We start from the raw sequence: 26,702 nt of genomic DNA on the forward strand, positions 1-26,702 counted from the left end.
CGGTACTGGGGCTTTGTAAATGGAAACTAAATGATCCACCGAGGCTGTCAGATAAGTTGACCGCAGAGTGCACAGAATCTGTGTCACTCACCCCGTCAAGGCGCTAAGTTTAGTCGAGTGAAATTCTCCGCGTGCCACTTCTAATTTACGCCGCTGTCTCCCTGTTTATACGTCGGACTACTGGTTTGGTGTCACGTCAGGAAATTTCGTGTGGAGTAGAACAATGTCAGGTTTAATTTGTTCGCGATAAACTGTTTGCGTGTGTACACTGCGCACGAGCAAGCAACACACGGTGAACAAATGTACAGGAACATTTTCTGTGCACAGTTTTGCTGTGTATGCTATGTTTACATGTGAAATTACTCATTGGGGGTAGGAGGTGATTTAAACAATGATACAAAACAATAACGTGTGGAATGATAATAACCGTGAATACACGAGTTCATGCCAGCTTCCGGTCTGAGCACAGAGGACATGTCATCCGATGACCGCACAACATCCTTGGGTGGGGAGTGACCAGGCAGCGCTTTGGCGGCGTGCGTGCATGCTGCAGCTCCTCTAGTGGCTGTGCGTGTGTCCGCCCCTTACCCTAGCAGGAGCGGCTGGGCTACAGGCGGCAGCCCTACACGTCCCTGGCTTTACGTAAGCATTACGGCAGTCTGAACGCGCTGGGCTTGTTGAGTGAGTTCCATTCCATTACTAACCATCGCTGGCACGCGCGGGACACGGTGTTACTCGCAGTGCACTGCTAGTGGGACTTGCGCACAGAAGAAGCTGCTTTATCACGTCGCGCATCTTGCAACGTGGCTGCGGCGTGCATTTTCATTCGCCAAGTCGCTGCCGAGAGGTGGCTGGGTGGCTCAGAGGTCAGGGTGCTTGGCTGCTGCCACTGAGATCCGGGGTTAAATTCAGACGGTCACCCGTTGTTAAACTGGGCTCTCACGTGCAGTAAGTCGATTTGTTCGGCCCGGCCACCATTGGCTGCACGTAAATAAATCACCGCATTAACATTTCGGGTCTGCACTTGATTTGGCAAAAAATTCCAGTTCTGAGATTGAAAAAAATATCAGTTTGTCACGTGACAAACGTTGGTCTGTGTCGAGGGGTTGGAAAAATGCTGTTGCCTATGTGTGGACCAGAGGTCACTGGAGGGAGCCCTGTGACATCCGCCATGGGCCGCTCCATAACACACAGTGGGTTGTACCGCTCTGCGAGATGTCCGAAAGGACGTTCCGTCTCATGGCGTAACGCCGCTGAGAAGACGCTCAGAATAAAACTTGAGCAGAAAGACAAATGTAAGGGGGAAGACGCCGCGTTGTTGACGTACCACGCCTCACCTTCCTCTGAGCTACAGTGCCAATCCATGACCTCTCCCACATTCCACTCAGAGATATGCACATTGCAACATTGGCCTCCATACCAGATGCACGCAATCTAAATCTTATTTGGGCTGAAATGTTTTTGTTATAATCTGTAGACAACAGTAATTCATTTTTGTTACTAAACAGAAACTGATTATCTGGCTTTAACTACATGAACGGGTTATTCAACACACACGATTTGGCATCCTTTATACTCTACTGGTGTGTTTAATACCTGTTTGTTACAGTACAATTAGGGTTTATATATCATCGAAATGTGACCACATCTTTTTGTTGTGTCTCACAGTGTCCCACTTACAGTGCCGAGTGATTAATGTCTTTGCAACATACATTATTTAACATTGTGCATTTGATGATGTTTATTTGACTGTAATTTTACTCTTAAAAAAACTTTCATTTTTGGTTCCTTCAATGACCAGCTTAGCATTCGCGTGTTGGCTGGTAAGGCGAGGGGTTATTTTCATTGGACCAATGCCTTTGGTAGGAAGCGTTAATTTAATTCAAAGTCACCTTTATCCAAGGTAGCTTTACAAGTGAAACGCTCCCTTCTTTATCAGAGCAGTTGCATTTGTAAAATGGCCTTTTTGCATGACGCACTTTGTACGTGCACATTTTGTGTGATGTTTTCCATATCTCATCAGTCACACCTGTAAACCACCCTGCCATTTAATCACAACACGATTTTGCATCTTGTGTCTCTTCACGTACCATTGTTTACCATCGCAGTGGTAGAGAGAAGCTTTTAAAAAAACGTCTTCTTACTGAAGCTTCAACCATGTGGCGTGATGTTGTGCGACGACGGTGTTGTGGTGTCAGCCGTGGAACCTTATGAAGTGAGCTTGTAGCTAATCAGGATATAAATACACCTGCTCACATGGGTGTCTTTAAGAAGACAAACGCTCAGTGCTGAGAACGAGACTGAGGAGTTGAGACTGAACGAGGCTGAGCTCAAGAATCGTCGTCCCTGATTGGCTGCATGCTCACTGCAGCCATCTCTCTGTTTTACTGTTCAGAAACTAAACAGTACAACGTTTTTTTTTACTACATATTATACCTAGGTCATATTGCAATTTTTGACAGTAGTGTTGATTGACTGTGTTAAAATACTGCAATCATCGATATGTATTGTTTTGTTTTGTAATCTCCTAAGATGTTAAATATCATTGTGCAGTTGCGGGTAGAGCAAATCATTGTCCTTTTACACGCATATTGTTTCAGATAAGATCTCTGAGACGCAATTTGAGCTCCACTGTGTACGGTGAAATGAGGCAGCCTAGGATTGTATTAAGCTCTGCAATCAGACTAAGTCAGCTAAAACAGCATGGAGCACGTTGATAAAATCTGTGTGGTGAGCTATTCATAATTCAGTGGAAGGAAACTGAAAACCCCATTGCTACAACTGACCTCACCAGTCTGCAAAACCAAGCAAGTATTGCCTATTTCACCATAAAAAGTGGAGTTCTCATTGGATCCCATCACCCTTACCGTTTACGTATTTTTGACAATGTATAGGAGTTCTCCTTGTCTGACCAGCCTTTCTCTTCTCTTGTCACACTTTGGTTTTGTTTCTACATATTTTATTTCGTATCATTTTATTTACTTATGATTTAAAAAAAAATCTCCATTATTTAAGGCGGCTCGGATGGTCTGAGGCCCAGGTCGTACGTGGGGAGTCCATACGTCGCCAGCCCATTGCGCGTAAAATCAGCCGTGGTGTTCCCCGCCACCTCCACCAGCCAGGAACTGCTGAGGGACGTTGGTGAGATGAGGCGCGACCTCATGAGGGTCACGTCCATCCTCAAGAGTGACGGCGGCATTGCCGGCACGGCCAAGGAGGCGGTAAGGTCGCCAAAGCTCGACGTCAGGGTCAGGATGGCTGCGGGTGGCAGGCTGGAGGAGAATGTCAGCGGAGAGCCGTTGGAGATCATGGAGAAGGTCAGAGAGGATCTGGAGAAAGTGAGCGAGATATTGAAAAAGGACAACTACGGGGACGTGAGAGTGGTGCAGAGGTCGCATCAGGAAGAGGGGCGGCTCGCGCGCTTTATCAACAGAGAGAGTGGAATTATAATCAGTGATGAAGAAGTGGAAGACGCGAGCAAAAGATACTCCGCATCCGTTCGCTACTATGATCAGAAGTCTGCAATGTTTGATGTTACTGCTGCAAGTCACAAGGGCTCCATCAAAGACACGACTAAAACTGTTTCTTTTTCATGTGAAGACATTAAGAGCGACATGAATAAGCGGGTGGGCTTCTACCAAGACTCGTCCAACGAGAGCCACACAAGTGTTGCAGGGCGAAAAGAATTCATCGTGAAGGAAAAAGGATCCATTTCATCCGAAGAAAAGAAACTAGGCAGCAGACTTCCAGGTTCAATTAAAGTCCTTAATGAGTCTCCACCATGGTCACCACTGAAAAGGGTGAGAAATGACGGCGATCTTGAAAAGCCTTACAACTTCTATCAAACGGTACGCAGAAGGGATGTCCTTAGCAGAGACAGGCCTGAGAGACTGGATCTGGCCTTTGAGAAAAGGCAGACGAGCAGGCCAGATGAACATCCACATGGCGCTCAAAGTAAAAATGTGACGTCCTCAAGTCAAGCTAAATATGGCCTGCCAGCGGGCAGTGCAGATTCTGTCAAGTATGGAGCTTCCAAAGGCACGTGGCAGCCTGACTCCGCTCTGTCGCCCCCTTCATCAGACCTGCCGCTGACATCTCCGGTGGTCGAGGAGAAGCCCATCGGGCCCATTCGCGACAAGGTGCGTGCGCTGCAGATGAGAGTGGATGCCGAAGCAGAAGAGAAGAAGCGAGGGCTGCATAAGGATGCGCACAAAAAAGACGAAGTGGCCACCAGATACATGTTGGGAAGAACGACTTCTCAAGGTCAGAGCAGCAGCAGCACGACTTCGCCTACAGCTCCAGAAATTATAGAAGAGACCATGTCTGTGAAGGACCTCATGAAAGTGTTCCAGTCTGGCAAAGATCCCTCGAAGGAGCACGCCGGTCTGTATGAACACAAATCCTCCTTCTCTGGTGACAGCGCAAGAGGGACGGAGTGGAGACCTGGAACTCCCGAACGGAAGCCATTAACTCCAGAGTCGCCGATAAGGATGCCGTTCAAAAGCTGGAAACCCCCCTCTGACAGCCCAAAGAGAATGAGCGAGATCGCTGGCGACATGGCAAGCCCAACAAGGGCAGCCCGGAGCCACTTTAAAATGCTGGAGAGTCCAACTCTTCAACGGAAGATTAAAGGGCCAGAAGACGAGACGAAAGTTTACAAGCGAATCATAATGCTAGACGACGAGGACTGTGGCGAAAAACAATTCATGGCGGCAAAATTTGAGAATCTACCGCACTCCCCAGAAAGCCCACCTTCACCTGCTCCCCGCAGGAGATCACCTGTGTCTCCAGATAGCCAAAGATCGCCAGTCAGTAGACTGTGCATTGGCTTGAGGAAGCTGGAGGGCCCAAATTCACCAGACGAGCACACCACAGAAAGCCATAAGTCCCCTTTAGGCTATAGGTCTCCACTGGGTCATAGGTCACCAGAAGATATAAAAACACCCATAAGTCTACGATCTCCCACAGGACAAAGAACACCAGAGAAACAGAGGTCCCCTTTAGGTAGCCGATATCAGGGCATTCTCAAGTCTCCAGAATGTCATAGGTCACCAGAAATCCTCAAATCATCCCGAGGTCAGCACACTCCAATGGGGTGCAGGTCTCCAGACAGTTACAGGTCAAGCGAAAGCCACCGGTCACCTGATAACCCAGGCTATCGAGGAGAAGAAGAAGGAGAGTTGACAGCCGACGAGTCTCTCCCGTCGTACCTGGACTCATCGCACCTGGACACCCCTCTATCTCAGGAGGAAGACAGTCGCCCGGGCTCTGCCCAGCTGATGACCGATGAGTCGTACCGCTCACTGCGGTACCTCACTCAGCAGTCGGTCGAGTACGTGGAGGATGAATTCACGGAAATTCGCGGGGAGGGTTACCAGTTTGCTGAGAAAATGCTGCTGTCAGAGTGCACCGATCAGACCCATTCAGACAGCGAAGAAACCTTCTTGGATTGCTTCGCTACAGGGACGGTGAGAAGGGGGTCGAAGGATGTTCACAAGGAAACGAAGGAGCCTGGCAAGCAGATGGATAAAGTCCCCAGACAATGCGTCTCTCCTGCTCAGAGCGACGCCAAAGGGAAGACGTACCACGACAGCGATCCGGCACCCGGAAGCAACCATCTGAGGGGATTCTCTTCAGAGAGGAAGGGGTCTCCAGACAGAGAATCGTCTCGTTACAGAGAAGACCGAGTGGACAAAACCGTCAAGGAGGCAGCCGAGAAGCTCACCGAGGTATCGCAGTATTTTCGTGACAAAGCTGAAAAGTTAAACGATGAACTCCAGTCGCCCGAGAGAAAAAGGAGAAGCCCCGTGAGGCAGGACTCCGGCTTGACGGGGTCTGAACCTGGCAGTCCCATCAAGCAGGTCTACAATGTGACCAGGCAGGAGCCTGGCAGCCCAGTTCGTCAGATGTCCAGCCTGGCTAAAGCCGAGCCAGGCAGCCCGGTGCGGCAAGTGTACAACGTGTCTAAGCAGGAGCCGGTGAGTCCGGTCCGGCAGGTCTCCAGTCTCGCGAAGCCAGAACCAGGGAGCCCGTCGAGACAAGCATCTCCCTTAGCAAAGCACGAGGTCGGCGCCAGTGCCAGACCGGGTCCTTCACAAGTGCAGGTGGAACCCAAGAGTGGAGACCCCCAAGGGTCCTCATCCACGAGTCCCGGCAAACAAACGGGGGGACCACCGCCTAGTGCCGATCACGACAGCACTGTGAAGCCCAGGGTCTTCCCGAGGTCTTCCATCCCCGTCCGGGAAGGACACGGATCAGCCTCTTATAAAGACTACAGGACGAAGCGGATCACAGAGGCGAGGGAGGCGGTTTTTTTGGATGAAGAGCATGACGACGGGCAGTCGGCAAGGGGCTCCAGCATAAAGCTAGTGGAAAAAAAAACGATCGATGTCCAGAAAAGTCCAAGAGTAGCTAGAGTCATCCAGGAGGAAAAGGTAGACAATGATCAATTCAGGCAGTTCCGATCACCTCCATCCCAAAGGTTAGAATCTCACCCTGAGAAAGTGGCCATCAGCTCTTTACATGGAAAATTGGTGTCACCAGCGATCGGCGATGGACTAAGAGAGGCCCAGTGCAGCAGCGAGATGGACAAGGATCACACAACGGCTCCTGACACTCACTGCTTGGTGCATTTGGAAGGCGAGTCATCGAGTTCCAGAGCAGGATGTGCGACAGAAGAGCATGCAAAGCAAAATGCGAGGGCCCACAAAAGTGTTTCGAGGAGTCCCAAGCATGAAGATAAAAGTGAAACAAGCCACGTCAAATCCGAGAGCTCTGGTAATGGAAGAAAGCATGAAGTTCAGCGATCGGGAAAATATTCTACCTCCTCTACAACGGAAAGAGTGCAGAAATCACCCGAGAAAAGGACGTCGCCATCGACATCCAGGCGGTATTACTCTAGAAGCGAGCACAAAACCCAAGTGGCTTCTTCTAGTGCATACAAGAGAACTAAAGAAAATGCTGACATTGACAAGAGCCAGTGGGATGGACAAAACCGACGCTCCACCACTGACAGCGAACGTGACATGGAAGATGACTCCATGATCTCCGAGAAGGAGCGCTCCACCGTGGAGGAAAAGGAAGACATTTCTCCGTCGGCATGCACCGACGATGCGGGGAAGGGGAACGAGGGCGAAAACGGTGTCGCCAGCCCCGAGCAGTCGACGGTGGAGCCGGGCGCCGCAGATGCCGTTCGGCTGGAACGGTCGACGAGCGAGAATGCCGAATCGGCCGCCTGCCACAGAGCCGTAAGCGACACGGAGAGAGAGAAAGAGGTGGAATTCATTAAGCCAATCAGCGATGACAGACACGGCATGAACCTAGGAAAGAAGTCACCGTCCCAGGTTGGTCTGGCCGATTTCACCGTGCAGGAGCAGCATGGCACTGAGGAGCGCAGCAGAGTGCAGGTTGGCGTGAGCCGCACGCCGAGCGGGGGGGACTCGAACCCAGGTTCGCCGCCAGCGGCAGTTTTATCAAAAGTGTTGAACCCCGAAGAACAGAAAATTGTGCAGTGCAGCTCTTCGTCTTCTGACTTTGAGAGGCTGGCCGTGAAGGCGGCAGTCACATTATTGTCTGCGGTGGAAGGCTCTGAGCAATCGGGCGATGAAGCAATGGCCATGGTGAAGTCTCTGTGCAGTGAGGAGAAGATGATGGAGCACTTTGCGCTGACCGAAGAGCAAGTAAAATCGCTCGCGCAGGAATCTTCTACGTGCCAGACCTTTGACCCCGCCGGTGTTCCTCTCACGGAGAAGGAGAAGATGCAGCAACTGTTGGTGAGTGAGAGCAAGGCATTGATGGAGGCGGAGCACAAGTTCACGACAGACATGCAGTGCTTCTCAACGATGGTCGACACCCTAACCTATAGTTCAACGGAGAAAAAGGTCACAGCCATTGTGACGTTAAAGGATTTTGTAGGACCTTGTGCTCAGCAGTCACAGGGCAACGTGATTAAAACTGCCAGCACATCTGAGACCGGTCCCAAAAAGACTCCGTGTGAATCCTCGAGTAAACAGTGTGAACCACAGTCTCCTAACCAAGACGTGGACAAAGAGCCTTGGATGCATAAAGTTGAGCCCGAGAGTTCTGTTAAATGTGGCTCTTCACGAACGCAGCAAAACGACTTTGCAAAGAGACATGAAGCATTTGAGTGTAAAACTAATCGCGGTGAGCTGACAGCTGAGCAACGCAAAGCAAACTCTACTCACGAGCCTCCGACCTACGCTTCGGTTTTCCCAATGAAATCTGGAGAGCCCAGCAGCGCGGTGTCCACACCGGATCCTCATCAAAAAGAGAGAACGTTCGAGTTTCCTCCACCTCCTCCCATCACCATGCTGGACGAGGAGCAAATGCCGCCTATGATGGAGCTGGCTGGCGAGGAAGGAATGACGTCTTCATCCTCGGCGTGTGACTCGGAGGTCACACTGCTGATGTGCCATAGGGAGGCGCGGAAGTCAAGGCACGCCGAGCCCAATATCAAAGTGCAGCCTCCATCGCCCGTGCAGTTTAGCGCAGAGGATCTGAATCACCCGGCCTCTGCTGAGCCAAATCGGTCACCCATCTCCCTCAAGAAGTACACGTTTAAGCTGTTTAACGACGACGAACAGAAAGAGAGAGCCAAGAGGAAGGACGAAGGTGAGAAGACAGCAACCCGTAAAGCCCCCGGCGTCGATTCAAGGCAAGTGGCGTCAGACGCTCCGGGAGACAGGGATACGCCACAAGACACTCAGCCGACCGAGCGCTCGTTCACCACCACAGCGGAGTTCTCGCATGACACCGACGCCACCGAGGTGGACTCTCTCGACGGGTACGAGCTGCCCAGCGAAGAGGACGAAAATACCGTCGCAGAGGCGAGCAACAACAATAGGCTGCTCGACTGGGCGGCCGAGGTCCGCGACGCGACCATGGGCAAAACCGACTGGTTTCCCGTGGACGGGTCGGGCTTTTCCTTACACGACCGCGAGCCACCGCAGGGGCGCAAACCTACAAGTGCGCACACAAAAACGGAGGAATCAGGTGAGAAGCAGTCGGACAGCACCGCAGAGAACTTTACACTAGAAGGCCGTCACCCAGATCGGACCCCGTTTGGTAATGTTTATCCTTTTCCCTCCAACTTAGCGGGCAAGGCGGTGAAGTTTGACCCGTGGACTACAATTCGCGACGAGGAGGAAGGCCGCGGCGAGCACGGCCGCGCCGCGGAGCCGAAGCCGTTCCGGCTCGCGCTGCACAACGAGAGCGTGCAGAAGTCTCCGGCCAACTCCCCTGACGACCTCACCCCGACAGCCCGCACCCCGACCGACCCCGAGAGCACCCCAACGAGCGAGCGCAACATGTTTCCCTTCCCGTTCCGAGAGGGGAAGATGTTCGAGATGACTCGCAGCGGTGCCATCGACGTGGGAAAGAGGGAGGAGAACGACGTGGCCAAGGACGCGAGGCCGCAGTGCCTGCCCATTGGTGAGGGAGGCGCCCAGCCGGGGAGCGTGGCGGTGGGGGCTGCGCCCCTGCAGGCGGACGCTGACACGCCAGCCTCCTCCCCGCAGGGCGCCGAGGAATCCACGGACCCCTTCAAGTCGTCACTGTGGACGGAGCAAGAGCTGAAATCTCTCCGTGGGGCCACGCAGGACCCATTTGCGACGCTCTGGGACTCTCTTGAGGAAAAGATAGTATCGTCCATGACCACGAAATCCGAGTCCAAGTCGCGGATTCCCATAAAGATGGGAGTCTCCGCCTCGGCCAAGGTCATCAAGAAGGACACGTTGAGTGCGGAAGCGCCCGACGATAAAAATCCAGACTCGTCCACAAGTTCTGTCGAGTCAGCAAATGCATTGGGGATGGAGTTGTGCACGTCGCCAAAGCCAGAGCCATTAGACGCACATGCGGTGACCAACGTCAACAGTAAACTAACGAACCTTGAGACCAAGGAATTTTCCGATAAACATAATTTAGACAAAGCTGTAGCAGACACCAGAAGCAGCAGCAGCAAAGCATTTGACCAGAGATCTGAGAGCAGTGGTCGCCCCTTAGCCTCTGGGAGACTTGGAGAGGGGGAATTCGCACCCAAACCCCTACCTAGAGAGAAACACTCTGCGCAAGAAAGGCAACAGCAAGTCACAGTGGCCACTGCGCAGGCACAGGGCCCAGCAGCTCCGGATCGCCTGATTCCCAGACCAGGTGACAATCCAGCTGCACAGCACCCCTCAGAGTCGTCGGAGCGGGCCAAAGTTCATGCTTTTCCACACGCTGAGCAACCTGCCCCAAGTCAGACTTCGCTGGTGGGTGAGCAGGGCAACAAAAAGCCAGCACTTTCTCCCATTAAGCACGCACCCCACGTAGTGACGTCACCCAGCAAGCAGGCAACGAGGGTGGCCATGGCCTCGCAGCACAGGTCAAGCACGCTGCCAGAGAATGCTCACATAGCCAAGTACACCGCTGTGACGGCCAAAGTGAGCCACTCGTCCCCCAAGCACGACACGAAGCATTCCCCCACCCATTCGCTCAACAAGGGCCCAATGCACACTGTTCACACACTCAAGCAGTCCGCAGCGCACACTGCCCACGCATCACCAGTGCATCCCTCGTCAGAGGCCATGCACCCTCCCCTGCCCTCAAAGCAGCTGCCTGTGGACTCTGGCCATCTGGTGCATTCACATTCCGCCTCAGGTGAGCAGGCCGTTCAGGACAACTTGCACACGTATCACTCCTGCTCGCCTTCTGAACAGTCCCTGACTCAAATTCCCCTACACGACGATTTAACGTCGAGCCAAACCTCCAGCGCTTCAGAGCAGATTCCCCCAGCAAAATCTGCGCACACGGAGAAACACGGCACTTCACACGCGGCCAGTGCCGCCGCGACGCACTCCACGTCGAGCACCAAGCAGATCCCGAGGGCCCCTGACCCACATGCCGACGTGAACCGAAAGCCACTTTCTACGCACCCCTCTCCCCCGCATGGCGCGCTTGCCCAGAAGCACCCTCCCGCGCATGCCGACCACTCCGCGAAGCATGCCCCCTCCGCGAGCGTGCACGACGCAAAGCAGGTCCCTGTACCGGCAGAGCGCACGTCCAAGTTGCACGGCAGGCCCGGCGAGAGTCCAACGAAGCAGCACGCTTCTTCGCTGGAGCACGTGGGTGCCAAGCGGGCGCCTTCGCCAACCCACAGGCACGCCACCAAGGCGAGCGTCTCCCCAAGACATCACGAGCAGGCACAGGTCAGCCCCTCCAAAAGGTACACCGGGCAAATGTCGAGGCAGACCGCTGAGCAGTCGCAAGCTGACAAGTCGAAATCTAAACTGCCCATCAAGTCAAAATATTCGAGATCCGAGGCGTCAGGGGTAAGCACTGAGACAAGCGTGTCGAGGGTCGCAGAGGTTAGGAGTAGGGTCGCAGAGGTCAGGACAAAGGTCACGACAAGTAAGGAGAAATCTATAGTGCGAGCAAAGTCAGAGTCAGAGCAGCAGATTAAATCCAGGATACCCGTTCGCCACAGGAGTTCGGATTCCGATTCGGATGGAAAATTCCAATCGGAAAGGGCTCAGCTGAAAAAAGGGAGACCATCGACTGCGAAACCAAAAACTTTCCAATCCAAGCTGCCGGTGAAAGCAAAGCCTGAGCAGACGCAGCCGGTCACGGCTTCCCCCGTCGTGGACGAAGCAGCAACCTGCAGCCCTGCCCTTCCGGAGGCTTTCCGGCACTCCATCGAGTACTTCGAGGGCGTCAGCAGGGAGGCGTCGCGGCTCGCCGATCGGCTATCCCTGCAGGAGGGCCGGGGCGACGACGCGGCAGCGGCGTCCACGGAGGACGAAGACAGCAACGTGTATGACGTGTCGACCGAGTCGCCCAACCCGCCCTCGGACGAGCGCTCGCCCAGCAACAGCAGCAGCAGCTTCAGAAGTCGACCCATCGAGAGCAGCCCGGGCTCGTCGTCCGACGCGACTCCAGCCAAGAACGGAACTAGTTTGTAGCCATTTTACTTCTGGTGCCAGACTGACGTCCGCGATCAGTCCTGCGTGCCGCACACGCCATCTCCATTCGTCTGGTGCTCCATTGTCTCCATTGTCTCCATTGTCCGTGACGTCTTCGCATGCATGCTTGTGCGCGCCTGGACGCCCCCGCGTGAATGTGCGTCGGTGACATCGGCCTGCCGAACGCCGATGCGTCTATGTGGCCATGAGCGCCCAATGTCATTCTCATTTGCGGTGCACTTTTGCCCACGACAAGAAATGTCACGATCGTGAACACGTCCTGTAAAAAAGGTGCTGAGGAGTGCTGTCAAAATACAATTTTACAAATTGAGAGCAAGCAAACTCTTGTTTATAAGTGTACAGCGTGCCATGGTGGAGCTATTGAGTGTGCAGGCAGTGCAACTGCACTGGGGCCCAGGGGCCAGAGGAGCCCCAGGATGTAAAGAGGGCAGAGAAATTGGACTGGGGCGGAGGGTGCCATTTCATTCCTGGCACCAGGACCCGTGCCAACCATGTTACGCCACCGGCAGCTATCGGTTGTTGCAATTAAAACTTGTTTGAAACTAAATCTATGCATTTCAAAAATTGCTTTTGCTGTATTTTTACTGTTTACAACTGAAGAGAGTTTGCTCTGATGCTGTACAATATAAACCGACTTGTTCACTTTGTCAACTGACTGCACGTTTGAAAAACAAAGCCCGCGTCATTTCCCTCTTCTGTTTTTCAAACGGTGTTGTGTACGACCACCTCAGAACGTTTGTTTTCATGAAATATGTGCACCGGGTCTCTGCTGCATCTGCCCGTCAATTGGCGGAAATGCTGCTGTGTGTCATTCACGTACGGCACGGTGCTGCAGTAACTCACCCCGGCCTCGGCAGCGAGATGCCTCCGTGGGTAACAGGCAGCAGCAGCAGACGAAATTCCGCCACACTGCGCGCACCCTGCATGCAATGTAGTGCATGCCATCTGCTGCAACTTCCACGTGCAATGTCCTTGATCCCATGCAATCTTCTGTGAAATGTGTCAACGTTGTTTCCTCTCGTCTATCGGCTTCCCAATATGCATGCACCCAACTGCCCCATCCATTCATCCTCCATAATTGACATGTACACATGCTACGCTGCATCTTTTCCCCCGTGACTGTAATTGGGTGATCTCATGAAAGCATTGTTGTAAATATACTACTGCATACCCCAACAGGCACATTTTCCTCAAGAGGATTGTGTTAAATTGCTGATGAACATGGTTTGTGATTTTTTTTTTTCAGCTGCTGGTCACAGTCCGAGTGAAAAGACCAGCTTGCGGTTGTCAGAAATCGCAGGACATTTGGGCATTAGCTGGCCTGGTAAGATGTGCATGCATCCGACCGTGCGTTATTGTAGGGCTGGCAATAATAACAGATAATACATAGCACAGTTTAATAGATGATAATAGTTTTAAGCATAGGCTTGGCTGTATTTGTGCGAAATGTAAGATTTGCTGCCCATTAGAATTTACATCAGCCATTCATAAATAATCATCTAAATGTGGGCTGTGGAACCTTTTTCTTACTGAGGGCTGTATCAGACTTTCAAATACCTTTGGCCGGCAACCACTGATGAACACAGGCATCCGGTCACTGCTGTCATTGCATGAGGCCCTTGCAGTGACAAAAGTGACTCAGCGCGGTTGAATTAAGACACAGCATTTTTTTCCAGATGTAAAACATTCCCCTCTCGAACCTGATTAGTGCTGCTGAGATATTTGCAGCGATGGGTTAAATATCACTTGGATGCCATTTTTAAGTGGTAAGCCTCATTTGGCCGTGGTCCATACGCATTTAGACACTCGGCGAGACAGATTTCACGTGACGCAATTTTAACTGCCGTGTATTTAATAAAAAATATTTTACCCAAACCTGTGGACGATTCTATCATGCGGCTGCGCAGAGCTGGCCCGTGAGCTGAGTTTCCACGAGGACCAAATCAACCGGATTCGGATGGAGAACCCCATCTCGGTGGCGGAGCAGGGCCACGAGCTCCTCCGCCAGTGGACGGCGCACGACGGCCCGGCCGCCACCGGTGCGTCCCGCCTTGCCCAGCATGCGCTCGCTAGCTCACGTCACCAAGCGTCGCCAAGCGTCGTCACACGCGTTGGCCCCCCGCCTCCTCGGTTTAGCACCGTTACGCTCATTCTCATCTAACGTCTGATGCCACCTTCCTGCCTTGTTAACAGTTTTTCATACATATGTATGTCAGACTGATACTGACCCGCACCTCCGATTATATAAGTAAGTAAAGTAAGTAAGAACATTTGTTATTGGCTACTGTTATGAGTGCAGTCCATCACGAATGCACATTGATCACACATTGAAGTAGACTCTCTAAAACAACACCATTTTGAGTCTGTTGCAGAACTGGCTCAGACTCAGGGATGGATCCTGAGCGTGAGCCGGTAGCGTGTTTCAGGTCTTTAGGTTAGAGACCCCGAAACTGCGCTGGCCATATCGCGGTTTACATGGCTGCGGGTACAGCAGCAGGTCACCGCGAGCCGGTACGCACTGATCGGGGGGATAGAACGGAGCAGATCGAAGGAGATTCTTGAAGACGAGTAGGCATAATTTATACGCAATCCTGTATTTAATAGGTAGGCAGTGCAGCTCATCACGGATCATATTTCTGTTTCTTAACTATCAGAGAAGTCAAACTCCACCTATGATGGAAGGGTTAGCTTGACGTTGCCTTCTTCCTCTGCAGTGGAGAAGCTGAAGGTGGCCCTCACGCGGATCCACCGGCTTGACATCGTGAGCCTCGTGGAGAGAGGGGCCGGACGGGGCGCACGCTCCTACAGCGAGATTGAGGGGACGATCGCATTGGATGAGTCTGACGGTGAGCGCACGCGAGCGAGCGATAGCGAGCAACCCAACACCGTGATGCGCAACGATGTCTGAATTAGCGTCCCCGGTGCATTCAAAGGTACAGGGATTAGGGGTCTGCGTTCCACTGCACGGATTCAGCAGGCGAGGCGTTTGGCAGCGTCGCGTTTCATTTTCCAACAGTGCCCGGTTTTGCCATTGTTTCCATTGCGCTTGAGTTCGCAGTTTCGTTTTCACCTTCATTTTGTTGTTGTTGTTGTGGATGTGAAGGCATTTTTGTTCATTTTACCGTTTAATTCACCATTCATGTTTGTTTTGTGTTTGTTCATCGTTCTTCACGAACGCTGTCAAGGAGTCTCCCCCCCGCCCGATGAGTTGCCTTCCCCCTTGTTCCCGGGGTCGACCGCCCGACCCAAACTGAGCTGGGGGCCAGACATGACCGTAGAGGTCAACGGGACACCTCCACTGTTGCCAGTGGCTCCGGGGACGGCCGACGAGGCCGGGCGTAACTTGGCGCCCATGGTCGCGTCGGAGGATGACCTTTCCCTCGGAGATTCAGGTTTTATATTTTACTCTTGTTATTTTACTTTTCCTTACATTTCGTTTTCTTTCCTGTATACTTATCTGTTTAATACCAAACAATGCAATATTTTTCCCATCGTGAAAGCATGTGTAGCAACAGCACCATATGCTCATGTACATTTTGAACCATCATCATTGTGCGTTCATGAGGCAGCAGCGTTGGATGTTCAACACAATGCCCTCCTATGGATGTGATGCGGGTTCAAATCCTGGCTGTGTACGAGGGATCCACCTCTCCACGATGCTCGCCCTACCTCCTCAAGCATGCCCTGTCGGCCTTAATAGGCGCTCGCCAACAGCACTTTGTACCAACAGTCTACAAAGCCAATATTGAAACCTGTGCGCGTTTGTAACTGTGAGGGTGTGTGTGTGTTTTCAGGATTGGACAGTCCTGCCGTGAGCGTGAGGACAGGAGCGATGCCAGCAGTCAGCCGGGACGGCATCAACATGGACGGCACAAGGTGCTCACCGCCACTAATGCGTCGCACAGCAACCCGGCGGCAGGGTGGCGCAGTGCTAGCACTTCCGCCTCGCAGGAGGAACGAACCTGGGTTCCATTCCCGACTCGGGCCGCCTTTTTGTTTGGAATTATATGTTCTCTCCCTGTTCTGCATGGGTTTTCTCTAGATTATGCGGTTTCCTCCTGGAGTAAAAATGAATTAAACGTTTCATGTCAATGGTATGTCCAAATATTCCAATGCTGAAAAATAACCTGCAAATTACTCAATTGGGATTACACATGACATCGCCCCTGACTGCAAACATTTTTGGGATTGTAAGCACTCTAAAGAATCTGGTTAATTTTAACATAACTTTATTTAAATATTACAATATGATATAATTTACTACTATAATGAGCCAAGAATGTCTGTGCGTCCCGCACGTGACGTCAATCCACGTCGACCAGCCCCCCTCATTAATAATCATGAACAGGTGACGTCCTCCAAATGGACACCCCCCCGCCATTAATAATTAGCGGGTGACATCGCTCCACATGGGGGGGCAAGGTGCCTCCTCCCCCCTCCTCAGCATCAACTTTTAACCCTCACTACAAAGGCAGAACCCTCACGTCATGCGATCTCCGTAACGCTATTGAGACATAGAAGTAAAAAGGAAGTCATGATGAACAAGGGATTATCACACTTAAATGAAATAAGTCTGTCACCGCGCCCTTACAAACTGCACACGAATGGATGCAATGAATATCACGTCGTGGTCTGCTTTTCGCTTGCAAGTTTCAGATTTACTGCAATACACCCGTCCTTGGATGGGCAAAAGGCTAATATGTAGATAGCATCTCAGTCTGACGCATTGCAATGATGGTGTAGAGCAGCGTTTTTCACTAATTTTCAGAGGGGGGCCACTTTCGCTGATAAGACATCATCAGAGTGAGGGCTGCTACACATTTGAAACCATTGGGATTTTGACAGGACGATTATAATGGGTTGTTTTCACTATTTGTGTATTGGCGGAGGGCCGCACCTCAGGAGCTGCACTAAAGGGGCCGCCAGTGGCCCACGGGCATTGCAATGAAGAACACTTGTGTAGAGACACTGTATGCCTATTTATTTTAATGAGAGAGATGGATGCAAGTCCGTCATGGCCAGAGGAAACATGGGTTGTCTTGAGCCTGGACTTGAGCAGGGACAAGGAGTCAACAGCACGGATCGCTTGGGTGCTTCCGGTGAAGTAGAGCTTAAACTCTTGCCGCTGGCAGTTTGTAAGTAACTCTAAGATGCTTCCCTGCCACTTCGCATGACCGTGCAGTGTGCGGAGGAGAGACGAGGCTGAGAAGCTGGTGGTGGGACAGACCAAGCCATTGGGATCTCACAAACACCTGGAGACGGACGGGCCGGGCAGAGGGCTTCACGCCATGGATGGAAAACCCGGGGCTCCCAGCAGCAGAGAGGTATAGTTTGACTTGACCTCTCACCCGAGTTGAATTCAGTAAGAAGGGTAGCAATGGGAGGCAGGGTGGCGCAGTGGTGACGTTTTTGCCTCATGGCAAGAAGGACCCGAGTTTGATTCATGCCTTGGAGCGCCTTTCCTTTTGGAGTTGTTTATGTTCTCCCCCTGCTCTGCATGTGTTTCCTGTGGGTTCTTCAGTTTTCTCCCAAAGCAACAAATATTATACAATGTAACTGGTATTAGCTAAACTTCCCAATGCTGAGAATTACCTACAAATTACCCAATTGGCATTACACGTAACTATCACCTACGACTGCGAAACACTTGGCAGGACCCTCCTGAAAAAAAGAGTCCTGAGACTCAGCGAGGCCTTCCTTGGTAAAAAAAAGGCAATCGTAATAATAGCAAATACAGTGCGTGGTGTGTGTCCGGTGGCGCATGTGCCATCGTCACAGCTTCACGATGTGAAGGAGGAGGTCCCAGGTCCCGTGAAGGTGCAGTCTTACCTCAGTTCGCCGCTCCCTAGCGGCATCGCCAGGCCGAGATTATAACTCACTTACTGCACTTTGTATCATAAGCCCTGCCGGCCATTTGGTATCTGACTTGTCGCACCGCGGGTGGCGAGATGTTAACTACCTCGCCTGGTATAGAGGTCATGGGTTCTATCCCGACCCTGACGCCTGTTGTATATTTAGAGTTTGCATGTCTCTCTCCCCGTGGTCACGTGGATTGTTCTCCGGGTCCTCCGGTATTTACTTTCGACATTTGAAACATGCGTTTAGAGTATTTGGCTGCTATAAATTTCCACTTCATGAGACGCTTTGCTGAGCTATCATTTGTGGTCAGGTTGCTTCTGAAAAAGAGCTCTATAGCTCAGTGAGCCTTACCTGGTAAAATAAAAAAATAGTTTCAAATATTTTTCGTTTTGACTTCCCCCTTTTTTTTTCACCACAGTCAGATGCAGCAGAACCCAACGCAGGGTTTACAGTTTGCCCGGCACACACACAGGGACAACGGATTGCGTGTGAATTGTATGGGAAGCTGTGGTTAATTGCGCGGGTGTGCAATAAACTGCTCCTTGAATACTGTGGGGAAAGGAATCATATTTCGATTTGTGGGCTTTGAATTAAACTTCTCCGTGGCTAATAGTGTGTCATCGTGTGTCCTGATCTCTTGCCTATTTCCTTCGTTGGCAAGACGAATTGCTGTTAAGTGGCATTGCTGGCCGAGACCTACGGAGGAATGTAACACGTTAGCATTAGTATTGACATAAAATAGAGCTGCAAGTGGGAATTTAATAATAACACTGAACCGTTTTTATGGATATGGTTTTGGCAGTCTCATTATGGAGTCCACTTGACACTTTAGTATATGTCTCCGTGAAATGAAATTGCTTCCCGTATCAAATGTCGGTTTGCATTGGAATCGCAATAAATCTAGCTTAACTTGATGTGTAACAAATTTTGTTCATATGCTTGGGCTCAATGGAAATATTGTATCGTGTCTTGTCAGGGAAGATATGCCGTTGTCTCCAGAGTTTAGAAGGCATGAATAGTGGTCTCTTTTCGGCAGATTATTTTCAATTGGTAAAATAAATTAGTTGCACTGCTGATCACAAACGTATACTACATTTTAATCTTTCTTATTTTTAACGTATATTTCAGGGTCTTTGCGCGGCATTGGGAATGTACGACCTAGGATCATGTTTATATTTTATGTTTTTCTGAAATTATTATTATTGAGTGAAGTAAAATGAAAATATTTCTGGGTTGTGACACCAGCGTCTTTACAGGGGCAGGTTGGACGCACAGCACCACCAATGCTACCGTTGCTTTCACCTTTTCTCGAGACTCCCCTCTTTGGCAGTTTTTCCCTCGTAAATCGCTGCCATGGAATGAAACGGATAACGTGACATTGATTAAGCTGCCTGCGGTGCAGTGAGAACGGCTAAAAATAAAAAAGCTGCGATGCTTAAGGCATATTTTTTTGTAAAGCCTCCCCACCTGCCTGCAAGTGATGATCCTCATGCGGCGGCCATTGGCCATCCCCCCCCGAGAAGGAGGGGTTGCGGGGGGCAGCGTGCCCGGTTTGGCGGTCATTTTTAGCCCCGGGGACGCCGTGTCCCGAGCGGCAGCAGGAGGAGGTGACGGCGGCGGTTTCTCTTCTCGATCTCTCGCTGCCGGCTGGACACACCGCCGTGGGCCGGCGCGGAGAGGACGATGCTTTGGGCGCTCGCCATGCTCCTCCTGAGGCAGCTGCTTTCCTTGCCGCTCGTGGTGGCGGCGGTGGCGGCTGCGTGTGTGACGCTGCTCTGCTTTGTCCTCTCGCCCTCCACCTCGGGGGTGCGCTCGTGCGCGCAGAGAGACTGCAGTGGTGCAGTGCCCGCGTGCGCGCCCGACGCCCCCCCCTCTCAATCCGCACCCCAGTCCGCTTCCGGCTCTGGCTCGGAGGAGGAGCAGACGGTCACCACCAGGGTGATCCGCCGACGTGTAATTGTTCAGGTATCCTGCGGCGCAGGTAGCATTAGTATATGTGTGTGTGTATATACTGTGCGTCTGCATAGATGTGCAACCCGCATCAGTGTCGATTATTTTTTTGTTGTTTTAAAGGCTTGTTCCAAGAACATTTTGAACCTCTCTTTGCTTGCTTAAGGTGGACAAGTGCTCTGATTTTAAGAACGCCTTGCAGTGCTGTGCAATTTGTTGTGATGTTTGTCCCTTGGATTGAGATTTGTTTTCTTCAGCATTTTACTTAAAATTTTAAAGAATGTTTTAAGAAGACATTGTATACAGTATACCGTAGTTACTTTCTTAAGTCCTTAGACCACAAGAATAACAAATAGTTGTGTCATCCACATTTTGGGCTTATTTTAAATGCTAATTTTTATGTACTCACTTATAAAATAAACAATGATACTTTGCACCTGTAAAAGGTATACTGCATATATCATTTGTAACCTGTGTAAGACAGTGCAATGTCTATTTACCAAGCCACTCAGCAATGTGGTCTTATGACCCTTGCCAACTCTTCTTCATCGCTTTAGTTTCGACTTTCTTGAGAAAAAACATAAAAGTTGAAACGTCACCTTTATCATGACCAGGCACAGACGCCTGCAGAATGTGGGACTGTTTAATTGTACGCCTAAAGTATTTTCATAATTTCGATTTAAATCTTTCGTGACTACAGGGATTCATCTTCTTGGTTCTTTCGGTAAAGTCACGTAGAAGGAAAATAATAAAGTAATAAAAATAAAACATAATAAAATAATTCTCACGACGTTCCGGCCACAACGCAAGCAGCCGTCTTCAGGTGGAGAACAGGTCTGTCAAGTAGACAGAGTCTGAATGGCACGCCCCAGGCTTGGAGCGACAACATAATTTGTATATCAAGAGGAATTTAGCATATTTATGGGAAATGCAGATATGCGATTAATACTACTTGTGAAATGCGTAGGAGGTTTGGCGAGGGGTTTAAAGTCATTATGTCCATGCATTATGCAGGATTAGCAATATCAAAGGGAGGGAGTAAGGTTAGAATTAATAAAGGGAAGGAATGTTAATAATATGGCGCCGCAGCAACTAATATGCTTGTTGACTATACATTGTCATATTACGCTATGTTTTATTCTACCCACTCAACTGTATACCACACTGCTATATATTCACTATAAAATTACGATACTATATATTACCTTATACATTGTATTAAACATTACACTTTAATACTATTTATAATTATATAATATGCTATACACTATACCATTAACCGTCACGTGAAAGGTACTAAGAGGAAGCAACGAAATATGTCAATGGGAGAGTGGTGGTAGGAAGCTTGCAGCGGAGCAAGAATCCATTTCCTGCGGAGTGCATATCAAGAGGAATTTAGCATATTTATGAGAAATGCAGGTATGCGATTAGTACTACTTGTCAAATGTGTAGAAGGATTGGCGAGGGGTTTAAAGTCATTATGCCCATGCATTATGCAGGATTAGCAGTATCAAAGGGAGGGAGTAATTAATAAAGGGAAGGAATGTTAATAATATGGCGCCGCAGCAACTAATATGCTTTTAGACTATACATTGTAATATTACACTATGTATTATTCTACCCACCCAACTGTATACCAAACTGCTGTAAATTCACTATACAATTATGATACTATATATTACCTTATACATTGCCACCAAGATTATATGGCTTGCCAAAGATACATAAAGAAGATACACCTCTTCGTCCCATTGTCTCTACTATCAACTCCCCCACTTACAAACTGGCTCGCTTTTTGTCTGAAATCCTGCGGCCTTTCACTGGAAAAACCACCTCTGCGGTACTAAACTCTACTGATCTGGTATCGACAATCAAGGGAATTTCCCTGTCCCCAGGCGACCTGCTTGTCAGTTTTGATGTGGTTTCCTTATTCACCAAAGTTCCTGTACCTGACACCATCGCAATCATTGAAGACTTGGTTCATCAAGGACTGGATACTGGGGTACCCCCCTGGTGAGACACTGCTTAACCAACACATACTTCACCTGGAATGGAACTTTATACAAACAAACTGAGGGCACCCCAATGGGCCCCCCCCTATCTCCGGTTGTAGCCAACGTCTTCATGGAGAAATTTGAGACTGACGCCATCCAGACTGCCACTCTACGCCCGACCTTATGGAAGAGGTATGTAGATGACACTTTTGTCATCTGGCCACACGGCCGACCTGCTCTAGACCAATTCCTTGACCACATCAATTCCATACACCCAGCCATCAGATTCACCATGGAAGTCGAAAAAGATGGCAAGCTTCCCTTTTTGGATGTCCTTATTAAAAGGAGACCTGATGGTTCAATGAGCCACTCTGTCTACAGGAAAGCCACCCATATGGATGCTTACCTAAAACCGGATTCCCACCACCATCCATCCCAGAAGAATTCCCTCATCAAGACTCTACACCATAGAGCCCAATGCATCTCCGACCAGGAACACATTGCCAGTGAACTCAAACACATATGCCAAGCTCTTAAGGCTAATGGTTACTCCGACTACACAATCTGTAAAGCCATCACTCCAACCACCAAGAAGGATCCTGTTGAGGAGCCTTTCAAAACCATCACCTTACCCTACATTGCTGGGGTTACAAAAAAAGATCTCCAAAATCCTGGTAAAACACAAGATCCAGGTCCGATTCAACACAGTACATAAAATCCGTGATCTGGTCCCGTCTGTAAAAGACGTGGTTCCAGACATACAGTACCCTGGCGTTTACAAACTAAGTTGCCTCTGTGGTAGCAGTTACATTGGAGAAACCAAACGACATGTCTCGGACCGCATCCGTGAACATAAAGCAGATTTGAAACACGGTAGGACAAACACCTCAGCCGTGGCAGATCACTGTTACAATTCAGTGGGCTCACATGATATTGACTTCTCCAAGACAGAGGTTCTCTGCAAGCCATCCGGCTACCATAAGAGATTCGTCCATGAGGCGATCCACATATACAAACACAGAGACAATTTCAACCGAGAAGATGGATTCTGGCTCAGCAATCATTGGAAGGACGTAATAAACCATTTCGGATCTTAACTGATTGTGTCCACGTTTACGGTGACTTTCAGACCGCGTTCCACTCACTGACATTGACTATATATCTTGTATTCTCCGCAGGGAATGGATTCTTTGCTTCGCTGCAAGCTTCCTACCATCACTCTCCCATTGACATATTTCGTTGCATCCTCTTAGTACCTTTCACGCGACGGTTAATGGTATAGTGTATAGCATATATAATAATAAATAGTATTAAAGTGTAATGTTTAATACAATGTATAAGGTAAAATATAGTATCGTAATTTTATAGTGAATATATAGCAGTGTGGTATACAGTTGAGTGGGTAGAATAATGTAATATGACAATGTATAGTCAATAAGCATATTAGTTGCTGCGACGCCATATTATTAACATTCCTTCCCTTTATTAATTCTAACCTTACTCCCTCCCTTTGATACTTCTAATCCTGCATAATGCAAAGGGCATAATGACTTTAAACCCCTCGCCAAACCTCCTACGCATTTCACAAGTAGTACTAATCGCATATCTGCATTTCCCATAAATATGCTAAATTCCTCTTGATATGCAAATTATTTTGTCAAAGCACTCTTCGCTCCTCCATCCCAGCATAAATAGTCGCTCCAAGCCTGGGGCGTGCCATTCAGACTCTGTCTACTTGACAGACCTGTTCTCCACCTGAAGACGGCTGCTTGCGTTGTGGCCGAAACGTCGTGAGAATTATTTTATTATGTTTTATTTTTATTATTTTATTATTTTCCTTCTACGTGACTTTACCGAAAGAACCAAGAAGATATTTTCATAATATAATCATTAGTACGGTATATGTCCTATCTTTACATTCCATACAACATAGACATTGCACCATGACCCCTTGCATGATTCGTTTTGAACTTTCAGTTCCCTGTCTCCATTACTTTACTCGTTCATTTTCATCCACGCATTTGAAAGTGATGCATGAGCTTGGATTAAATACGAATTGAGGGATACTTTGAGGATTTATATAAAAAAAATGGCTTGCCGTATTACGTAATTCACGGTGCCCCTGATGCGGGTAACATTGGCAAGCAAAATGCGCCTCTTTGTTGTGGGTGAGACCTGTTCAACCCCGCAAGTCCTGTCTTACATGGCCGCAGGGCGACAAGCCGCTGGATCTCCCTGCTGGGCCTGTGTGTGTGGAAGAGTTTACCGACGAACAGGGAAACCTCGTCACTCGAAAAGTAACATCCTTTCTATTCATTGCATTTATCATGCCGGCGTGCCACTGTTTCGTTATTCATACATACATAACATTTTCACCGTGTTTTGATGTTTACTTGGATTTGTTACCAGAGTTACAATGTCGTGCTCTACCCGTGTTGATTAGCGCTTGTTCAAGTTGGGATTGTCTTTCAGTGTACCCTCAGCTTGGAAATGTAATTATCACCGGTTTTATGATTTTGCAGTTGAGCTTTGTAACAAAAACACTGTTGTGTGCATTACAGTAGCTTCATCAACATAAACAATCCCCAAGATTTAAATTTGCATAATGCTTGCTCTAAATCACAACGTGGCCTCGCTGCGGTGGCCAGGTGACGCGCAAACTGATTCGCCGCGTCACTGCCCCCGACGGCTCAGTGAGGGAAGAGGTCATCACGCAGGCCACGGACCCTGACGCTTACGCCAGGATGCAGGCCGGAAGCCTGAACGCAGGGCTCGAAGGACCCCTCACGGTATAAAACACCCTTCCTTGCTGAAGCCTTCATTCTGTATCTAGCTCTGCAGGAACAGATGTTTTTTTAGGCAATTCGAATTTTCCACCTTTTTTTTAGGCAGTTTACGTTTTTTTGCTCAAGTGATTTTTGGGTGTGGATTTTTGCTTTTGCGTTAGTTTCTTGTTTCTGGGGTCATGCTTCCACCAGGCTGATGCAGCAGCCTGTTGTATTTTATTGTATGGTGTAGTCATTTGTTCAATGAGTTGGATGTGACGGTGCACAGCTTTAATACAAAACTTTGGATTATTTTATGTTTTCCATAATATTTTTTTGGGTTAGATCGCGTAAATATAAATGTGTCGTTAAGCACCACCTGACACAGCCAATTAGTAAGGTTTGCCACGTAAACAGAACATGCCAATTCGTTACTAGCACAGCACACCGGGGTGTTGGAGAGAAAATTGTAAATGTTATGGATGTGTTCTCCAACACACGGGTGTGTGCTGTACTAGGAACAAATTGGCATGTTCTGTTTATGTGGGTGCTGGTGGGTTTAACGACACATTCACATTTACGCGATCAAACCGAAAACAACCTACATTATGGATGACATTGGTTGCGAAAGCCTACGTGTTAAACTTTTATGTTTTGTTCTAGAAAATATTTTACCCAGGATAATCCCTTGAGGTTGGTGTCCAGGATACTTGGGCAGGGGCAGGGTTGATGGATCACACGGCATCGTGTGTGTGATGCCTACCTGAGGAGCAGTGGAACTCAACTAGGACTCTGTAAAACAAGTGCAGCGCTGATGTATCATCGCAATGTTTTGGAGTTTTAATGCCTTTCCCCGGGTTCTCTAGTTTCCCTTCCACGTGATTTTCAGTTAAGTGCATGAAAAATATTGTCAAATAGGATTTAGAACAATATTCTAAGCAGGACAATCTTGGAAAAAAGACTGGTAGGTGAAGGAAATTAATGTAGAAAATGTATTAAATGTGGAAAAATGTTTATCGTAATCCAGCCTTGTTCCATTCCTCCTGCTCAGTGTTGTCCCCCGTGATTAACAACTCTGCTCTATTCTATGTCTTGTCCCCCTCGAAATTCCGCCCTCTGCAGAGCCGTGCCGATGATCACATTGTCACAAAGGTCGTCACCAAAACGATCATTCAGGGTGAGAGGACAGAGGTGCATTTTGGGGGTGTGAGAAAGATAGTAAATGCTGCCAAGGTCAAAAAAAGTGTTCACAAGGTAAACGCTCTGTGGGCCTTTGCAGCTGGATCATAAACACGTGGCAATAGCATAGGCTTTGCAAACATTTTAAGGCAGTGGCGTAGTGTGGTTAACATGGGCCCTGGTGCAATAATCTATTGGGGTCCTCTATCCAATGCCCCCCCTCTTCATAACCCCGGTGCCCTGGACCCCCACTGGCCCAACGAGCCTGGCTGCATTTGTACTGCCTGCAAACTGGAGCGTGCAAGCAGCTTACGCTACTGTTTGTAAAGTTCACGTTGGATTGGTGGAACAGGTAAGCAGCGTTGTCTGGGCCGCGAGTCCATCCGATGCTGGAACGCCGTACTCCCCTGCCCATCACAATTATTCAACGTCGACTTTGGTATGCAAACAGGTTTGCAATGCCTACGTTGGCTTCGATCAAAAGATGTGCTCACTGCGTGCTCTTTTCAACAGCCCAGTGAGCCCATTCAACCAGGGGCGTGAACTCTAAAAAAGAATCTCAGAAAATGCCTACTGGGTAGTCTGGGGTTTGAGCTGACATCTTTTAGTTAAATTACTCTCTCCACATATGAATATAGTGTGTGTGACCAAAAGCACCAGAAATGTTCACGATCTCGTCAGATCTTGAATACTAAGCAGGTTTTGTGCCTGGATTAGTGCTTGGATAAGTGACCCTTGTGCATTGCAGGCGTTGTCGGCTAAGTGGCTATGTTATGGTCAGCAAATGGCAGTCAACCTAAATCCACTGTTGTACTTCTAAGCTCCCACATATATTCTACTAGCCATCACCAACCCCCACTGACTAGAATGGTGAAGTATGGTCAAATAACCACAACAGTCCCGCACTATGGGAGGAGGCCCTTCTTTAACGATGGATTACTGGACGTCTGGGGAACAGAGCTCCATAGCTCATGGGA

At 49.3% G+C, this 26,702-nt stretch overlaps 1 protein-coding gene across 21 annotated transcripts in view; it reads left to right on the forward strand.

Annotated features, from left to right (window-relative positions):
• LOC144934252 (uncharacterized) overlaps positions 1-26,702 on the forward strand; it is a 277,017-nt gene that overhangs the window by 247,755 nt on the left and 2,560 nt on the right. For 11 of the 21 annotated variants that reach the window (XM_078859921.1, XM_078859903.1, XM_078859914.1 and 8 more), the window contains 10 exons: positions 594-681; positions 3,016-9,012; positions 9,115-11,949; positions 13,225-13,302; positions 13,886-14,017; positions 14,693-14,824; positions 15,773-15,854; positions 17,161-17,302; positions 19,662-19,802; positions 23,995-24,556. In XM_078859921.1, coding sequence (XP_078716047.1) covers positions 594-681; positions 3,016-9,012; positions 9,115-11,949; positions 13,225-13,302; positions 13,886-14,017; positions 14,693-14,824; positions 15,773-15,854; positions 17,161-17,302; positions 19,662-19,802; positions 23,995-24,345 — 9,978 coding nt within the window. In that variant the 3' untranslated portion in view covers positions 24,346-24,556. Of the gene's footprint in view, positions 1-593; positions 682-3,015; positions 9,013-9,114; positions 11,950-13,224; positions 13,303-13,885; positions 14,018-14,692; positions 14,825-15,163; positions 15,604-15,772; positions 15,855-17,160; positions 17,303-19,661; positions 19,819-23,994; positions 24,571-25,668; positions 25,724-26,702 lie in introns of those variants that run through there. The other 10 variants (XM_078859913.1, XM_078859916.1, XM_078859904.1 and 7 more) reach the window with 10 other exon arrangements.

This window comes from Lampetra fluviatilis, chromosome 9, assembly GCF_964198595.1.
Source record: "Lampetra fluviatilis chromosome 9, kcLamFluv1.1, whole genome shotgun sequence".
Lineage (NCBI taxonomy): Eukaryota > Metazoa > Chordata > Hyperoartia > Petromyzontiformes > Petromyzontidae > Lampetra > Lampetra fluviatilis.